Source organism: Apium graveolens, chromosome 10 (assembly GCF_009905375.1).
Source record: "Apium graveolens cultivar Ventura chromosome 10, ASM990537v1, whole genome shotgun sequence".
Classification (NCBI taxonomy): Eukaryota; Viridiplantae; Streptophyta; class Magnoliopsida; order Apiales; family Apiaceae; genus Apium; species Apium graveolens.
Window position 1 is genome coordinate 47910544 of NC_133656.1, and position 18521 is coordinate 47929064.

Here is an 18521-nt window from a genome sequence, read left to right on the forward strand (position 1 = left end):
CGTTTAATTTGGTTGTATATTTGGATGTTTAATATTTGGGTTGGATGCATTATTTTGCAGTTATGAAATTGTATAATTGGGATTCTTCATTTTATAGAATAAGCATTTCAATTTGTTTGTGCTAAAGTGTTACCACAGCCTCCTAAACTGTTACCATATTATGTTTAAAATGTTTTATTAGGCTAGTTATAATGTTACAACAGCTTTTCAAAGTGATACATTAGGTTATATGGGTCCACTTGCCATGTCATCAAGACAACTCAGCACTATGGGCCCCACACTTGCCATGTCAGCTAGTGGGTCCCACCGCGGGGCCCATTTTTTAAAAACATTTCAAAACTCTAAGGTAACATAAAAAACAAGTTACAACTGATCTCTCATTATGTTGCATTAGCAAGCTAAGGCAACATATAAATAAGTTAAAATACGATATTGCCTTAGGCACCAAAGATGTTACCTTAGACCCCTAAGGCAACATGGAAAAACCTATCTTTAAGAAAATATTACCTTAGCTTAAAAGTGGGGCAAGAGCAACATATTTACCCCCTAATACAACGTTTTTTTGGTGTTACAGTAGGCATTTTATGGTGTAGTGGGAGATGAAGGCCCAAGTTTTGTTCCAAATTTACCTGAATGGCCATGGACAAAGGAATCTACACCAGGACAATTTGGTGTATCTTTGCTTAAGCAGGTTATGGCTATTCAAAAGGCCCTTCTGGAAACTTCAGATGCTGGTACTAAGGCTATTCTTCAAGCTCACCTAGACTCTCTACATCTCATGAAGATACAACAATTAAGACAGAATCTGAGTTTGGATGAACTCAAAAATGATATAGCTGACTTGAAGACCTACAATTCTGAGAAGCTGGATTCAGTCATGCCATATGGTACCATGCAGGATCTATTACTGAGACTGATGAGAGAATCAGATTCTGAAAAGAAGCTGGCCAAGCTGGAAGATAGAGTTCAAGTTATTGAGAATTCAGTGGCCAGCCTTCTTCAAAATCAACAGTCTCAGACAAATCTTCTCATGCAACTGGCTAAAGCACAAGGCCTAACTCCTCAACTTGATGATAACAAAAAGGGGGAGAGAGAATCAAGTAAGGGGAGAAAGGACCAAGTGAGGGGGAGAAACTTCAAGTTCAAATCAGCAAAGTAATTGTACCTTCAATTACTGTCTCCAAGCCACCAGTTGCAGATGGTATAGATCTTATTAAAGCAGCATCAGCAAATTTGAAAGTTGCTGAGAAAGGAAAGTTGAGTTTGATTAACTGGGATAAGATTGATGAGGAGATACAGAAAAAGTTTGAACTTGTCAAGAAGCCAGTTAAGTCAGCCATGCATCACTCTCAAGTTAAGAAAATCAGTGTGAATGAGATGAGCATGAATTATCTGGAAAGAGGACAATCTTCCTGCATCAAGTCTACAAAGGCTGAAATAATTCTTAAACCAAGGGCAAACTATCCAAAATCATATTTGAAGAACCCTTTGGACACTGTGTATGAGACACCCAAACCTGATGAGAAGAAGCTTCTGTCAAGATCAATTATCTTCTATAATGATCCAGCTGATTCAGCTTCAAAAAGAAGAATTGCTAAGATATTCAGAAATGGAAAGGAAACGGGATATTGTTGACAAAGAATTGGAAGATCAATTTCCTAAGGTACCCACACCAGCTACAACTCACGCATCAAAGCCCTCTGTGGTATTTGAAGATATAAGGGTGGTGGATCCCTACAGGAATATTTATGGTGAACCTATTGTGCCCAAGGATGAGCCAATAGAGTGGGATAAGATACCAATTCCTGACTTCAGTTTACCAATCCTTACTAAGCCAAAAAGGACAAAGTTAAGGGCAGTCAAGAAAGTGAAGTTGTCACCTCTCAAATCCAAATCAGTAGTTAAAGCTCAACCCAAAGTCAACATGGGAGACTACTTGTACTTGTGTGACATCTAGGAATTTTCTGATCTAAACCTCTATCTGGATGAACTAGATGAAGTGAGGGGAATTGATGCATACAGAAACCTACCTGAAAGGTTAGTGTTCAAGTACAAAGGAGGAAAGGAGATTGTGTGGCCACTTCACAGAATTCTTCAAGAAAGCCAAGCTGTACTGATTAAAGTTTATTCATCCTTCAAGAAGTACTTTGGGTTCAATGTAACTGCAAGAAGACTAGTATTGAAGAAGATTGAAGAACTAAGGAGTATTAGAGTTAAAGATGCACTCCCAAAGACTCTAATCATCCCATACACAGGGAGAAGAGTGCATCTAAGGCCCTACTGGCTGATGGAGTTCATAGATGACAAAGGTGTGAGAAGATTCTTCAGGTTAGAAGACCAGTTGAGTATCTCTAGCAATGAGACTCTCTTGGAAATGCAAGAAAAGCTAGATCTCTCAGAATCTGATGAACTGGAATTCCACAGGCAGCTCTAAAATCAGATTGATGAAAACAACAGGAAGCTTGGAAGAAGATCCAGATCTTCAAGGAACTAGAAAAATCTGCTCAGGCTAGAGGAGCATCTTGAAATGACTGTGAGCCAAACTTTGTACATTTTGATTATTTGAAGCACTTTCAGTATTATCTACTTATCTTTAAAGCTGTATGTTTAGGATGTTTTGTTATCATCAAGTATCTCTTAATTTATGGCTACAATTCCAGTAGACATAAATTGGGGGAGATTGTTGGGCATATGTTATGTACTTGATGATTTCATAAACAAAACATCTAAGTAGATTTTACTTAGTGAAATAATGTAGCACTCGACGGATAAGAATTATAGTCCCGACGGATAACTCATTACAGTCCCGACGGATGTTAACTTATTATCCATCGAGTGAGTAGCTTATGTAATAATGAGTCTGTAGCACAGTTCTGTATACATCTTTGTATAGATTCTATAGTAGTCTATAAGTCATGTTGAATTTAACTAGATATGCAGAATAGGTTGATTAACTGTATATAAATGATGTCTTGTAATTCTGCATAAGTGAAATGAAGTCAAGTGCCAAAATAGCTACCGACGGATGATTAACAAAGCCATTGACGGATGATCAAATGACTATCAACGAATGTTTAATATAGCAGTCGACGAATAATCAATGAAGCCATCAACGGATGTTCAGAAAGTCGACGGATGATCATATATCTAACGGATACTCATAAAGTCCAACGGATGATCATATAAAGAATTCAAACAGCAGTTGAACAGTGAAAACTGAGCACAGCCGTCGAGATGTATACAAATCTACTGTAGAAGCCCATTGACTGGGTAAAAGAGGACGAAAAGTAGCAAAACTTAAGACTGATAGTTTTTATATTTATTCGGTCTTTTTGACTTTGTAATCTTGGTAATATATAAACCAAGAACGTAGCAAATAAAAAGAGTGAGCAGAGATACAAAAGAAAAACAGAGAAATCTTTGTAAATTGTTTAAATCCACCAGAAAGTTTTTAAAGAATCTTGTTTTTAATTACTTATGTTTTGATTCAATTAAGTTTTATTCCGCATTGTGCTAATCAAAACATTTATATCTATATTCGAGTTGAACATTTTTATTTCGGGAAAAAGGTTCAAGAATTCCATTCAACCCCCCTTCTGTAATTCTTGCTATATTGTTAAGGGACTAACAAATAATAATCTTCTTCCTCCTTAAATCATCCAAAGTCCACGTCTAAGCAACATGTCAAAGTTGTATTCCGCGCCAAGTAGAATCTAAGGGCGCGCCCAAACATTTCTGTATGTTGGCGCCACCTTGTGTTATCAGCCTTTGATCTCTTTATAGGGCGCGCCCTAACTTATTCAACGGTTAGGGCTCGCCTTAACTTTGTCCAAGAAAAGCCAATGTATAAATCCGTCAAAGTAATCATGTCCGAGGAATCCGTCCAAGGAATCTGTCAATCAAATATTTAGGGCTTGCCCTAACTCTTCCAATGGAAATGGCTTGCCCTGACCCTTCCAAGGGTTTTGGCTCGCCAAGCTATCCAAGGTTTGGGCTCGCCCTAACTTGTCCAAGGTTTGGGCTCGCCCTAACTTTGTTCAGGGTTTGGGCTCGCCCTAACTCTTCCAAGTTTTGGGCACGCCCTAACTTTTCCAAGGTTTGGGCTCGCCCTAACTCGTCCAAGGTTGGGGCTCGCCCTAACCCTGTCCAGGGTTTAGACTCGCCCTAACTCGTCCAAGGTTTGGGCGCGCCCTAACTTTTCCAAGGTTTGGGCTCGCCCTAACTTTTCCAACAAAAACCCATTTCCTTGGTCGTTCGTCATTGATCGTCCATCCTTGGTTGTCCGTGAAAACCTATTTTCTTGACGTCCATCCAAATTGAGTTCTATTGACCCGACTTTGACCCGAATAACTTTCTTACCAAATTTTGGCTATAACAATGTTGTTGAGTTTCTTTGTACCAAGATGCACATGTTCCCAACAATTTTGTGCCTAAAATTTTGTCTTTTGGATTCAAGTTTTATGAGCCCCATAGATGTTGGGAGGATATGTTTGATGCAATTACCAATACAAAACACTTAATTTATATTACAGGCTGGTATTATACTGAGTTCACCTTAATAAGGGACTCAAGGAGACAAAACCCAGGAGGAGACATAATGCTTAGCGAGTTGCTTGAGAATAAGGCAGATGAAGGCGTTAAAGTTCGTTTGCTTGTCTGGGATGACAAAACCTCTGTGGGTCTACTTAAGAATGACAGATTAATGGCCACCCATGATCAACAAACTGAACTGTACTTCCAAGGTACTAATGTACGTTGTATTTTATGTCCTCGTAATCCTGATGATGGTGGGAGCAGAATACAAGGTTTAACTATTTCTACCATGTTCACTTATCACCAGAACATAGTCGTGGTGGACAGTGAGATGCCTAACAGAGGATGAGAGAAAATTATTGTGAGTTTTGTTGGTGGCATTGATTTATGTGATGGGAGATATGATACTCCTTTTCATTCACATGAGTTTGAATTTCAAATTTTCAGGTCCAATTGCCTGGGATGTTTTGTTAACTTTGAGCAGAAATGGAGAAATCAAGGTGGACAAAATAACTAAGAGAGCTCGAGAATGTCATCATCCCACCATCAGCAGTTACATTCCTTGATGACAATGAGATATGGAATGTTTAATTTTATTCAGATCCATTGATGGTGGAGCTGCTTTTGGCTTTCCTGAAACACCGGAAGCAGCAGCTAAAGTAGGTCTAATCAGTGGAAAGGATAATATAATTTATCAAAATATTCAGGATGATTATATTCATGCTATTCGACTGGAATTTTTTTTTTATTTATATCGAAAATCAGTATTTTCTTGGAAGTTCTTTTGGCTGGGACTCAGAGGATATAATTCTTGCGGATGTCAATTCTTTGCATCTGATACCTGAAGATTGTCAGTAAGATTGAGGCTAGAGAGAGGTTCACTGTTTATGCTGTAGTCCCAATATGGCCTGAAGGGCTACCAGATAGTGCATCAGTTGAAGCCATTCTGGACTGTAAAGAAGGACGATGGAGATGATGTACAAGGATATTATTCATGATCTTCAGGTTAACGGAATCGAGAACCCTAGAAATTATTTGAAATTTTCTTTCTTAAAATGGTGAGGGAAAGAGGAGTGGAGAATTTGAACCTTCACAACAGCCAGATCCAAATACAAATTATAGTAGAGGCCAAGAGGCCGGTCGTTTTATGATCTATGTGCATGCAAGATGACTATGGTGATAGGTAAGCAGCAGGCTCTACTGTCTTGTGTACTTCAACAGTTGAACTGATTTCTTACCACTTTAATAGTTCAACAGGCATTTAAGATACATATATTTTTTTGGCAGTTTATGATGAGATGGCTATGACAACCTATCAACCATATCATCTAGCAACCAGACAGCCAGCAAGGGGTCAAATTCATAGATTCAGGATGTCATTATGGTATGAGCACGTGGGAATCCTTGATGACACCTTCCAGCATCCGGGATCTCTACGCGAGTGAAACTCTGGAAAATGACTTGCATGTACACTTGATCGGATACCCAATTGGTGTTACTAGTGAATTCCGATCACAGAGCTTCCAGGCATGAAGTTTCTCCCAGACACCCGAGCAAGTGTTCTTGGTATTAAATCTGATTATTCGCCTCCCATTCTCACGACATGATAAGTTCAGTAGATCCATCATGTCCTTTAACTCTACCTCCTATGTCGCTTAATCCGCAGGAATCTTCTTGTTTGGTGAGATGCGCATTTATGTGTTTTTATTGAGATTTGGTGTGTTAAATGGTTGTACAGAGTGCTCTATAGCTATATCATCTACCAGTAAAGGGAAGGCCCATATCCACATATGGCGGTACCTAGATTCTTATGGCCAAATGTATGCCTTAGAGTCCAACTAGCGCTACCATTTGTATTATATTGTTAAGCCTGTGCGAGTAGACAATATGGCGTGTAAGAAGGGTTCGACCGGAAAAGATGGAGACGAGAAGTACTTGGATTTCTCGAGTAGACGTGACAAGATATTACGAAAAATTTTGTAATGTTAAATATGACGACCCTAATCAATAAAAGATGGGTTTGGGGGCATCACAAAATTATTATCAAATCATATCATGTAAAAATTTTAAACCAACAAATTTCATTTCTTAAAATTTTTAATTCAAATTAAACTAAAAAGTTGGATAAAATTAGAAAAAAAAATTGTACATGGTATGGGTTATAAGTGCGTGCTCCGTCCGTCCGATATTAAGTGAGCATGTTTGACGAGCACCCTCGTACAAATATGAGATGGAAAATATGAGGTGGGTGGAAAAATAAGTGTATAAGGTGAATGTGTATATATGATAATCTTAGATGAATGATAGAATTGGAAGGTTCATTCTTTTTGAAAAATTGTAAAAAAGAAAAGCAGTTCATATAGAATGGGAAGGATTGAGTATATTAAAATTAATAAAACTCAAATTCAATTAGTAAAATTTAATTATAAAATGATCCAACTACAAAGAACAAGAATGTAATTATTTCGCGCACGAACACATATATTTTATATGTAGATATGTGTACTAGTTTATAACTCGTGCAATGCACAAATTTTTCATTTGTAATTTTTCAAATTTAGGAGATCCTTTATTATTTATAAATAAAATAATTTGATGTTGTAATGATGTTTTTAATCCCAATAGATAAATATTACTTCTTTGGTAGCAATTTATGTCTTATTTGACTTTTTACAATCAAATTGACCTATTTTTGATTGAATATTTTTATATAGTTGATATGAATAAATTTAACCTTGATTATGCCATAAATGTTACATTTATTACATCTGATTTGGATTATGAATAAGGCCTATTAGAAGAAGGCCATATGTATGACTTTCAGACCAAGAAGGTAAACACGTTGATCAGGCCCAAGAAAGTTAACACATTAATCAGGCCTGATGGAACAAAGAATGCCCAATAGCCCTGAATATTGATTAATTTCATAATTAATTAATAAGGGATAAGTCAGCTGATTAGTGAAGTCCCAACAAGGACACAATTCCTTGGAGAGTGGCCTCCAAGAAATTCCATAGGATGAGAAATCCACTTCCTACATTATAGGACTCCAAAATCTATTCTAATTCAAGGTGTTCCAAACCTATATAAGGGGTCTCATCCCATAATTCAGAACTACATTTTTGACTTGATCCTTGGCAAACAAGAAGGTACGTAGGCATCTTGTTAAGGCAAATTGAGTCGTGAAACACAAGAGCAGTCAAATCGAGCCTTGAAACTCACGAACCCTGGTAATAAATACAGCAATTAATACCTTGGGTTTTTATTCATAACATTTGGCGCCGTCTATGGGAAAGCATAACTACAACCATGACGATAACATAGAGTGGAAACAACGCCCCTGAAGGAACACTAGCTGGAACAACTCAAAAGATTTCGTCAACGGTAGAGATACCCCCACATTCGTCCTATGCCTTTACCCAAGGAGGAACCCCGATAGGGGCAACCAAGCCTCAGCCACAAGGGACGAATCCCCCGGCTCTACAAGGGACGAATCCCCCGGTTTCTCAAAGGACGAATTCCCAATTTCAGCAGCTATATGCACCTGTGAATCCTCGACCCGTTGGGTATGAGTATTCCACTATTGTGACCACTAACCCCCCTTATGGGATGCCCCTGTGTAAGTCATATGTCATAGGCCTATTTGTATATTCGAGGATTTAACTCAACTCAAATAAGAATGTAATAAGTAAATAGTGGATCTACCGTCAAAGAGATCTCGCAAAGTAATATCTGTCAAAGGATTTAGAGACAAGGTTCATCTACAGACTTGAGGAATTAATTCACTGGAAGAAGTTCAAGAAATTGATCATGCCTCAGTGATATAAATCAAGAGTGTGGATTTAATCAAGTGACAGAGATCTCGTCAGAGTATCATTATTTACAAGGATTTAATCTGAAGAAAATCAAAGTATCAAAGTCAAGACATGAAGAAACGTCACGGAAGTTAGTCACTCATGAACCAGACAGTACATCGAGTGTCAACATTGAAGTGGTGGAATTGATTCATAATTTTCAGTGATTTTCAGAAGATATTCAGAAGATTGGTTGCTGCTCAGGATTAGTATTAATTCTCTATTAATTAATTAAGTCATATAATTTAATTCAGAAAATAAATTATATCTGCAAAGATTAATTTATTCATTAATTGAATTAATTGATTAATTAATTCAGAATTAATATTAAGGATTTTTCAGAATTTAAATTGGATTAAAAACAGTCTTAAATCAGCAAGACAATTGAAAATGAACTAGCATGACAATCAGGATTGTCATACCGATTGTCATGCCAAGTCATTTCAATTGTCCTACCGAAAGTTCTACTGGGAAGGAGATAGTCTTGCTAGTTCAACTGATTGTCATACCGAAAGTCATTGTAGTTCAATCAGATTGTCTTGCTAGTTCAATCCATTATCCTACCGAAAGTCTTGCCAGCTATAGGATTGTCATTCCATTTCAATTCAATTCTGTTGAATGAATTAAAAAGACAAAGAAGCAGCAGAAAGAAATAATCATCAAATACACAAGTCAACAAACAAGAACAGAGCAGCCGCAACAAACATTTTATTCTTCTCTGTAAAACTTCAAGATCAATTTCTAGATTGTAAAGTTAAATCCAATCAACTAGAAATCTTTATCTTGTTCTTGTGTAACAATCTAGCGGATCAAAATCCCTAGAACTTAATCTCAAATTGCGTTTAGCATTTGAATCTTTTTATTACAAAAATAGAAAAAGTTCATGTCGAATTTATTCTAGATTTGTGATAATTAATTTAAGATTAATTTCTTGTAATCGATACAGTTGTTGTAACATCTTTCAAGTTTAATAATATTTTTATTTAACTTGAATTTTGTTTCACATTTTTTATTCCGCATTTAATTCGATTATTCGATACTGTTTGTATTCAACCCCCCCTTCTACAAACTCATTGAGACCTAACAATTGGTATCAGAGCCATCTGATTAACGAACAAATCAAGATCCTAGACTTTTGTGATTTTTCAACTCCTTGAATTTTTATTCATTCAAAAATTCATAATGACTTCACAAAAAGTTGGAACCGTTAAAATTCCACAATTTGATAAAGAGAATTATATTATGTGAAAGAAGAAGATACTCTTATTTTTACAAGTGGCAAATCCCAAATATTCAAAGTTGTTAAAGAAGGGGATAAGAACTCCGATGGTTATTGAACCGGAGGTGATAGTAGATGATGTTGTGATCACCAAAGCCAGAACCTATCATAAAGATCCTGAGGATTTTTCTCCTGCTGAAAAAGATGAAGCCTCCTTGGATGCCAGCCTTCAGTTAATTTTAATTGATTCCCTTGATCCCTTGATGAACAGACATGTGATGAACTGTAAAAATTCCAAACACATGTGGGAAACTATTGAGGTGATCAATGAAGGCACAGAGGAAGTTAGGGAGAACAAGTTGGAGATCCTAACCTCTGAGTATGAATATTTTAAATCAAATCCAGGAGAAGGAATTACTGAAGTGTTTGAGAGGTACAATGCGTTGATCAACAACCTGAACATAAATGGGAAATATTATTCAATCAGGGAGGTCAATAAAAAGTTCCTTTTAACACTGCCAACTCATCTTGAACATAGAATCACTGCCATTAGAGAAGCTAGAGATCTGAGTGAGATTTTTTTGGACAGGCTCTATGGAGTGTTAAAAACCTATGAGTTGGAGCAGATTCAACAGAAAGAAGTCTACGGGAAGGATAGAAAGGTCAGCACATCTACTGCACTTGTAGCTGAAGGTCAACAACAACAGCAATCTCAACAATTGGAGAGAATGGTACAGTGTTCCAAGGCTGAGGAAAATATGTTAGTAGCAGAATATGATCCTCCTACTACAAATCAATCAAGTGATGATTTTTATTCCTTGGAAGAGTTGGAGCACTTGGAAGACGAGTCAATGGCCCAAATTGTCAAGAGATTCTCCCATGTCAGATTCAAGAGGAATCCCAAGCTTAAGTACAAGTCCAACTACAACAAATTCCAGAAAGGTGGATCTTCATCCTCTAACACCAGCAGTGGTGGATACAAAATAGGGATGGTTGATCGGAGCACCATTAGATGCTATAACTGCAAAGAGTTGGGACACTTTGCCACAGAATGTAGGAAGCCAAAGCAAGTAAGAAAGAACTCTGAAAGGGCTTATCTGGCAAAGAGAAGAAGCTGGGATGATACTGACAGTGAAGATGAAGATGAAGGAAATCTTGCTCTTATGGCTATTGATGAAAAAGCTTCATCGTCAAGAATAGAGGTAAAACTTTCTGATACTGAAATGGTTTATCATCTAAGAGGTAACTTAGATTGTGCACGTCGTGATAATGAACTGTTAAGTTTACAGATCACAGACCTTGAGAAAGAGGTCAATAAATTAAGACTTGTGTACATTAATCAAGACAAATTAAAAGAACAAGTATCTTTTCTAGAGAATAGAGTTGACTATTATAGAAAACTCGAAACTATTCTTAAAGACAAGATCACCGGTCTTGAGACTAAGGTTAGAGCCTACTTCAATTCTTGTTCGAAGGCTAAAGAGTTCTACAGTAAGCAATCTGTTAATCAAACATCTGGAATAGGTTATGATTACAATGTTGCTATTGGAGAATTAGGCATAAACTCCCCTCCTCGTGTCTGTGCTAAAGGGAAGGAAGTACCACATGTGCTTAAGGGTGTTGATGAACCCCTCTATAAACCATCAATTGCTGAACCATTTGATGCGACCTCTTCTGTTATTCAGGAAGAAATACGTGCTAAAGATCATGCTAATGAGAAGGTTGTTTCCAAGTCAAGTGTGTCGAAAGTTCCAGTCAAAGTTGTGAAAGCAACTAAGACTAACTCAGACACACATGAGTTGGATAACAAAAATGCCATGTCTGCCATGCATAAATTGCCTACTATTAATCACTCTCATAAAGCATGTGATGTTTCTAATTGTATGTCTTGTGCTTTTAATATGATGTATTCTTATTTTAATGGTAAGCATGTTTCTAATGATAAGACTACTCCTCGTCAGCATGTGAATAACAAGAAGCATGATAGGTCTAAGACTGCTAGTCCTTATAAGGCTAGAAAGGAGACATTTGTGCCTAAGCTTAAACAGAAATTTGTTAAGGCTGTTTACAAGGTCAAATGTTCAGTCATTGAGAAAGTTGAGACAATTAAAATTAAAAATGTTGTTTTGCCTGACAAAGAACAATTCTACAAGTATGCCGGGCCCAACCAAGTTTGGGTTCCGAAGAAGGTCTAATCCATTTGTAGTGCAGGGCATTAAACAGGTTTAACCGGTAGTGTGGATTCTTGACAGTGGATCGTCAAAGACATATGATCGGAGATAGAGCCCTGCTATCAAATGTGGTTGAGAAAGCTGGCCCCCTGGTTACCTTTGGAGATAACAGCAAAGGTTTATCTGAGGGATATGGCTGTTTGCAAGCTGGATTTGTTATCAGTGAAATTTTGAATATTGTGCTAGGTTATTATCAGGAAGCAGTATCTAACATATAGCACCAGTGACGAGACTTGAGAATATTACGACATATCAGGCACCTGCTGCACATTACACTTGGAATTGTACTCTAGTAAGATGTGTACAAGTGTACTCCTGGTTGGTGAGTTAAAAGAGGAAGTCAGTGCACCACAGTTCATGGACTTTGCAGCTGCAGATCTATTGGACTATGCAATCTCTTCTTCACAATCTCATTTCAGATTGGTATGAACTAGTGTACTACTCAAGCAATCGTCAAGAACATGGTATGGCACTCTAACTGAAGTTATTGTTTAATATGAACTAGTAGAGTCGTCATATTTTTTAACTCTCTTATCACTAGGCACAATCATATTATTTTATATGTGCAGTGATATATTGATAATGCTATCATTGAACTCAAACTTCTTTATACATTAGTGATTTATTATTTCATGTAAAATCTTTTGAAATCACTATTGTAAATCATTTTCTCTCTATTACCATATGTTCTGTGATACAGGTTCAGTCTCCAATGACTTTCTTTCATTGACAGTCATGAGGTTGAAAACCCACAACATCTATCCCATACTGTAAAGACAAACACAGAAACAGAACCAACCAACACTCTCTTACCACTAAATGTAGTATGAATGAGCGTGAGAGAGATAGTGCCTCAGTGCACCACATAAGGAAGGTTATGTAGTCAACCCAGTAGCTCTGTCTCCTACATAGATGAGTAGTATTTAAACCGAGACAACTGCTAGCCCCCATACATCTTCTCAAAAAGATGTAATGGCTGAAAAGGCACAAAAATAGTTACTAGATTTATTCTCTCAACAGGGTGCGTCTATTGAATATTGCCTGTCGGCCAAGGCATCCGATGTAATGTCACCACTTCAAATATAAACAATTCTTGATGCACAAGGAGAGGTTACACACACAAAGGATGAGTTGACGAAAACAAGAGTTTCGACCATTTTAAGGTCAGATTCGATTGTTCAAGGTTCGTTAATGGACCAATTGCCTTTACAGGTGTTAGGAGAGGATACTGATCCAAAAGCCATATGTCAGTGGTCAGTGTCTACCTCCCCAGGCTTAAATCCCCTGGATGCATCTGCGGATAGTGGATCTGACATAGGCGCAGATCGGCAACTTATTGACAATGATTCAGATATTACCTGATGAGTCACAAGGAAATATCTTCACAAACATTAGAAGGGAACTTTGATCTTTATGCTAAATTCTTTGGATCATTGTTTACCTTCCCAGAATTCAAATCTGGAACCCTAAAAGGGAAACTAGCAACTTGTAGATTATGACTCAGATTCATCTGATGAGTTTAACAAGGATGGGGATTTGTGAACTCCCATTGTACCACCTATGACCTTCTTAAGGATGGCTAAGGTGATTTTCCTTGCAGGTACAGCTGGATTATGGAGCTAGGAGAGAAGAGTGATACACTTGTGAGAATGAGTGTAAACACGAGTGGAGAGGAGAGTGAAACACATGTGAGGTACACTAAACAGAATCACACACTCACAGTGAGGAAGAAAGAGAAACTTCTTGTTATTTCTTTTCCAACCAAGTGAAATGTGAGAACTCCTTCAGACGACGGCATACATTCCTTCTTTAAGGGGGAGATAAAAGCTTAAGTAATAGTTTGGAGGATTCCTCAACTAAGGGGGAGAAGTAGCAGGGAGGAAGAAAAAGATCCTACATATGTACACTACACCACACCATGTTGTTTGTAACTACGGATCCTATTGTACGGGAGAGGTGGTAAACACAAGGTGATTTTCTAGTAAGGGAAGAAGCTGTTTTCAAAAGGGGAGTACCATTGGCTTTTATCTGCGGATCCTATTGTACGGGAGAGGTGGTAAACGAAGGTGATCTTCTTTAATCAGTTGATTCTCATAGGGGGAGAAGCAAGAGATATATGGGCTTCTCAACAGGAAATGTGGTTGTACAAATGAAGATGGAACTACTTGAAGATATGTTCAGTCTAGAGGAACATCTACTTGGAATCTGGAAAATGTTAAATCTAGTCCAGAACTTTTCTACTATTTACTTTGTATTTCTATTTATATATTTTTCTTATTTGTTAGTTGAGTTATCCTCTAGGTATTTGTGTGTTATTGTCTAACAAACAAATAGGGGGAGATTGTAAGTCATATGTCATAGGCCTATTTGTATATTCGAGGATTTAACTCAACTCAAATAAGAATGTATTAAGTAAATAGTGGATCTACCGTCAAAGAGATCTCGCAAAGTAATATCTGTCAAAGGATTCAGAGACAAGGTTCATCTACAGACTTGAGGAATTAATTCACTGGAAGAAGTTCAAGAAATTGATCATGCCTCAGTTATATAAATCAAGAGTGTGGATTTAATCAAGTGACAGAGATCTCGTCAGAGTATCATTATTTACAAGGATTTAATCTGAAGAAAATCAAAGTATCAAAGTCAAGACATGAAGAAACGTCACGGAAGTTAGTCACTCATGAACCAGACAGTACATCGAGTGTCAACATTGAAGTGGTGGAATTGATTCATAATTTTCAGTGATTTTCAGAAGATATTCAGAAGATTGGTTGCTGCTCAAGATTAGTATTAATTCTCTATTAATTAATTAAGTCATATAATTTAATTCAGAAAATAAATTATATCTGCAAAGATTAATTTATTCATTAATTGAATTAATTGATTAATTAATTCAGAATTAATATTAAGGATTTTTCAGAATTTAAATTGGATTAAAAACAGTCTTAAATCAGCAAGACAATTGAAAATGAACTAGCATGACAATCAGGATTGTCATACCGATTGTCATGCCAAGTCATTTCAATTGTCCTACCGAAAGTTCTACTGGGAAGGAGATAGTCTTGCTAGTTCAACTGATTGTCATACCGAAAGTCATTGTAGTTCAATCAGATTGTCTTGCTAGTTCAATCCATTATCCTACCGAAAGTCTTGCCAGCTATAGGATTGTCATTCCAGTTCAATTCAATTCTGTTGAATGAATTAAAAAGACAAAGAAGCAGCAGAAAGAAATAATCATCAAATACACAAGTCAACAAACAAGAACAGAGCAGCCGCATCAAACATTTTATTCTTCTCTGCAAAACTTCAAGATCAATTTCTAGATTGTAAAGTTAAATCCAATCAACTAGAAATCTTTATCTTGTTCTTGTGTAACAATCTAGCGGATCAAAATCCCTAGAACTTAATCTCAAATTGCATTTAGCATTTGAATCTTTTTATTACAAAAATAGAAAAAGTTCATGTCGAATTTATTCTAGATTTGTGATAATTAATTTGAGATTAATTCCTTGTAATCGATACAGTTGTTGTAACACCTTTCAAGTTTAATAATATTTTTATTTAACTTGAATTTTGTTTCACATTTTTTATTCCGCATTTAATTCGATTATTCGGTACTGTTTGTATTCAACCCCCCTTCTACAAACTCATTGGGACCTAACACCCTGTACCTTGAGGTTGGAGGAAGTGGACATGTAAATCAGAGTGAAACACAAGGGAAGACACCCCCAACATATGTGTTTTAGCTCCCATTCCAGAGGATCAAGAATTCTTTGGCCCTACACTGAGCGAGACTACGAATCTTTGGATGATAATGCGGCTCCAAGGAGGAGGCGTGCTGGTAAATAGCCGATGGCTTATGGTAATCAGCGTCCTAGAAGTACCCGAGGGACGAATCCCCATGAAGTGCAGGAGAGAATCATGGCTCACGAGGCTGAGATCCAAAGGATGAAGCGTGACCTGGAGGCACACCTAACCCCAAGACCCCCACTACCACCAAGGAGGAGAAATCCTCCAATCATAGAACTGGATGGTCCGCTGCAAAGAAGGACTATTGTCCCAAGGGCTGATCCAAGTGATCTTCTGCCACTAGGAGATCCTGATGATCCCACTCCACCGTTCACTGAAGAGATAATGAATGCACATATCTCAAGGAAGTTTAAGATGCCCATCATCAAAGGTTATGATGGCACTGGAGATCCCGCTAATCATGTCAGTACATTCTCTAATGCACTGTTGCTGGAGCCCGTGAATGACGCTGTTAACAGTCGTGCCTTTCCTCAAACCCTTACGGGAATGGCTCAAAGATGGTATAGCCATTTGCCTCCGAATTCTATTGTGTCCTTCAAAGAGGCAAGTCAAGCTTTTATTAAGAAATTCATTAGTGGAATAGTGCATGAGAAATGTTCAGCATCCCTGATGAGCATTGTGCAAGGAGCAAAAGAGTCCTTGAGAGACTTTCTGAACCGTTTCACCAAGGAAGCTTTGAAGGTCCCAGATCTTCATGACAAGATAGCTATGATAGCACTGCAGCAAGGAACTAGAGACGAGTTCTTCAAAATGTCATTAGCTAAGAGCCCCCCTGAAAGCATGTTACAACTACAAGACAGGGCCGGGAAGTACATCAAAGTGGAGGAAAGTATGATGAAGTTGGTAGTGAGTAACGAACCCGCTGGTGGCAAGAAGTGAAAGTCCGATCTAGAATATATTGCTAAGGAAAAGTATCCTAGGACTGAGCAAATCACTGATTCAACCCCGAAGAAGGGAGGACCTGGGCAAAAGTTTGCTGAATATGCTAAGTTGAACGCTCCTAGAAGCCAGATCTTGATGGAAATGGAGAAAGATAGAGATGTTCATTGGCCTAAGCCCCTGAAGGCTGATCCTACCAAGCTAGATAAGAGCAAATATTGTAGATTTCACAAGGATGCTGGTCATGACACCAATGAATGTAGACAATTAAAGTATGTAATAGAGTTCCTCATTCGTAAAGGAAGGCTGAGCAAGTATACTGGAGATGGAGGAGATAAGAATAATAATAATAGAAAGAATTTGGATGATCGTAGGAAGGATCAAGACGATCAGGGGCGAAATCCCCAACTTAGGGGACCAGTGATAAATGCAATCTTTGGAGGACCACAACCCCGAGGGCCAGTGATAAATATAATTTTTAGAGGATCAACTGCTGCAGGTTCATCCAGAAACTCAAGGAAAACTTATACTAGAGAAGTTATGCATATTATCGGGGAAGCTCCGAAGAGGGCTAGGACAAGAGTGACAATGACGTTCGATGATTCTGATTTGGAGGGTGTTAAATTTCCACACGACGATCCTCTAGTCATAACACCGATAATAGGGAATAGCCCAGTAAGAGGGTCCTTGTAGACAATGGTGCATCGGTGGAAATTTTGCTTCATGATACCTTTATAAGGATGGGTTACAATGATTCCCAATTAACCCCAACTGATATGCCGGTATATGGATTTGCTGGAGTGGAATGCCCCATGGAAGGGATAATTAAGTTATCGATGACCATAGGTCAGGAACCAAGACAAGCAACACAGATGTTAGACTTCGTAGTGGTAAAGGCTGGATCAACTTACAACGCAATCATGGGAAGAACGGGAATACATGCTTTCAAGGAAGTCCTTTCTTCTTACCATTCAGTGATGAAGTTTCCCACTCGGAATGGGATTGGAGAAGAGAGAGGAGATCAAAAGATGGCAATGAGTTATTATGTAGCCTCTCTTAGGGCTGATGGAGTGGGGGGCACGTTTCGCCTATTGCAGATCTGGATATTCGCGAGAATGATGAGAAAAGAGGGAAACCAGCAGAAGACTTGGTTCCAATTCCTTTGGCTCCTAAGGATCCTAAGAAAGTAACTTTCATTGGAGGGTCACTAGAGGAGCCCCTTAGAGGGAAGTTGGTAAAACTTTTACAAGAGAATAGAGATGTATTCACATGGTCAGCAGCTGATATGCCTGGCATAGACCTGGAAATGATCACTCACAAACTGAACGTAGACCCAAATTGGAAGACAGTGAAGCAATAGAAAAGGAGTTTTGCCGCTGAAAAATAGGAGGCAATCATGCAAGAAGTAGAAAAGCTCTTGGAGGCTGGTTTTATTGAAGAAATACAATTTTCAGAGTGGTTAGCAAACCATGAAATGGTAAAAAAGGCTAATGGAAAATGGATAATGTGCGTGGATTTTACTGATCTGAATGATGCATACCCCAAGGATTGTTTCATGTTGCCAAGGATAGAAACATTGATAGATGTTACTGCTGGTCATGAGATGTTGAATTTTATGGATAGATTCAGTGGATACAATCAAATTAAGATACATAAGGATGACATCCCAAAGGTATTATTTATCACAGACTTTGGTGTTTTCTGTTATCTTGCTATGGTGTTTGGACTCAAGAATGTAGGAGCTACCTATCAAAGGTTGGTTAATAAGATTTTCAAGGATCTTATTGGCAAAACTATGGAAGTGTATGTCGATGACATGTTAGTCAAAGGTTTGGTGAAGACTGATCACATAACCCATTTGAGGGAAGCTTTTGAGGTGCTAAGATGTCGTAAAATGATGCTAAATCCTGTAAAGTGCGCTTTCGGAGTAGGATCTGGAAAGTTTTTGGGATTTATGGTCTCCACGAGAGGAATCGAGGCCAATCCCGATAAAAT

The 18521-nt window shown here is 37.9% G+C and overlaps 1 protein-coding gene and 1 pseudogene across 1 annotated transcript; both read left to right on the plus strand.

Moving 5' to 3' along the window:
• Positions 1 to 4393: 4393 nt before the first annotated feature.
• On the plus strand, positions 4394 to 6140 carry LOC141693204 (phospholipase D alpha 1-like; annotated as a pseudogene).
• Positions 6141 to 16133: 9993 nt separating this feature from the next.
• On the plus strand, positions 16134 to 16526 carry LOC141690559 (uncharacterized). The gene has a single exon (XM_074495350.1). The coding sequence runs from the start codon at positions 16134 to 16136 to the stop codon at positions 16524 to 16526; it is 393 nt and encodes a 130-aa protein (XP_074351451.1).
• The last annotated feature ends 1995 nt before the right edge of the window (positions 16527 to 18521 follow it).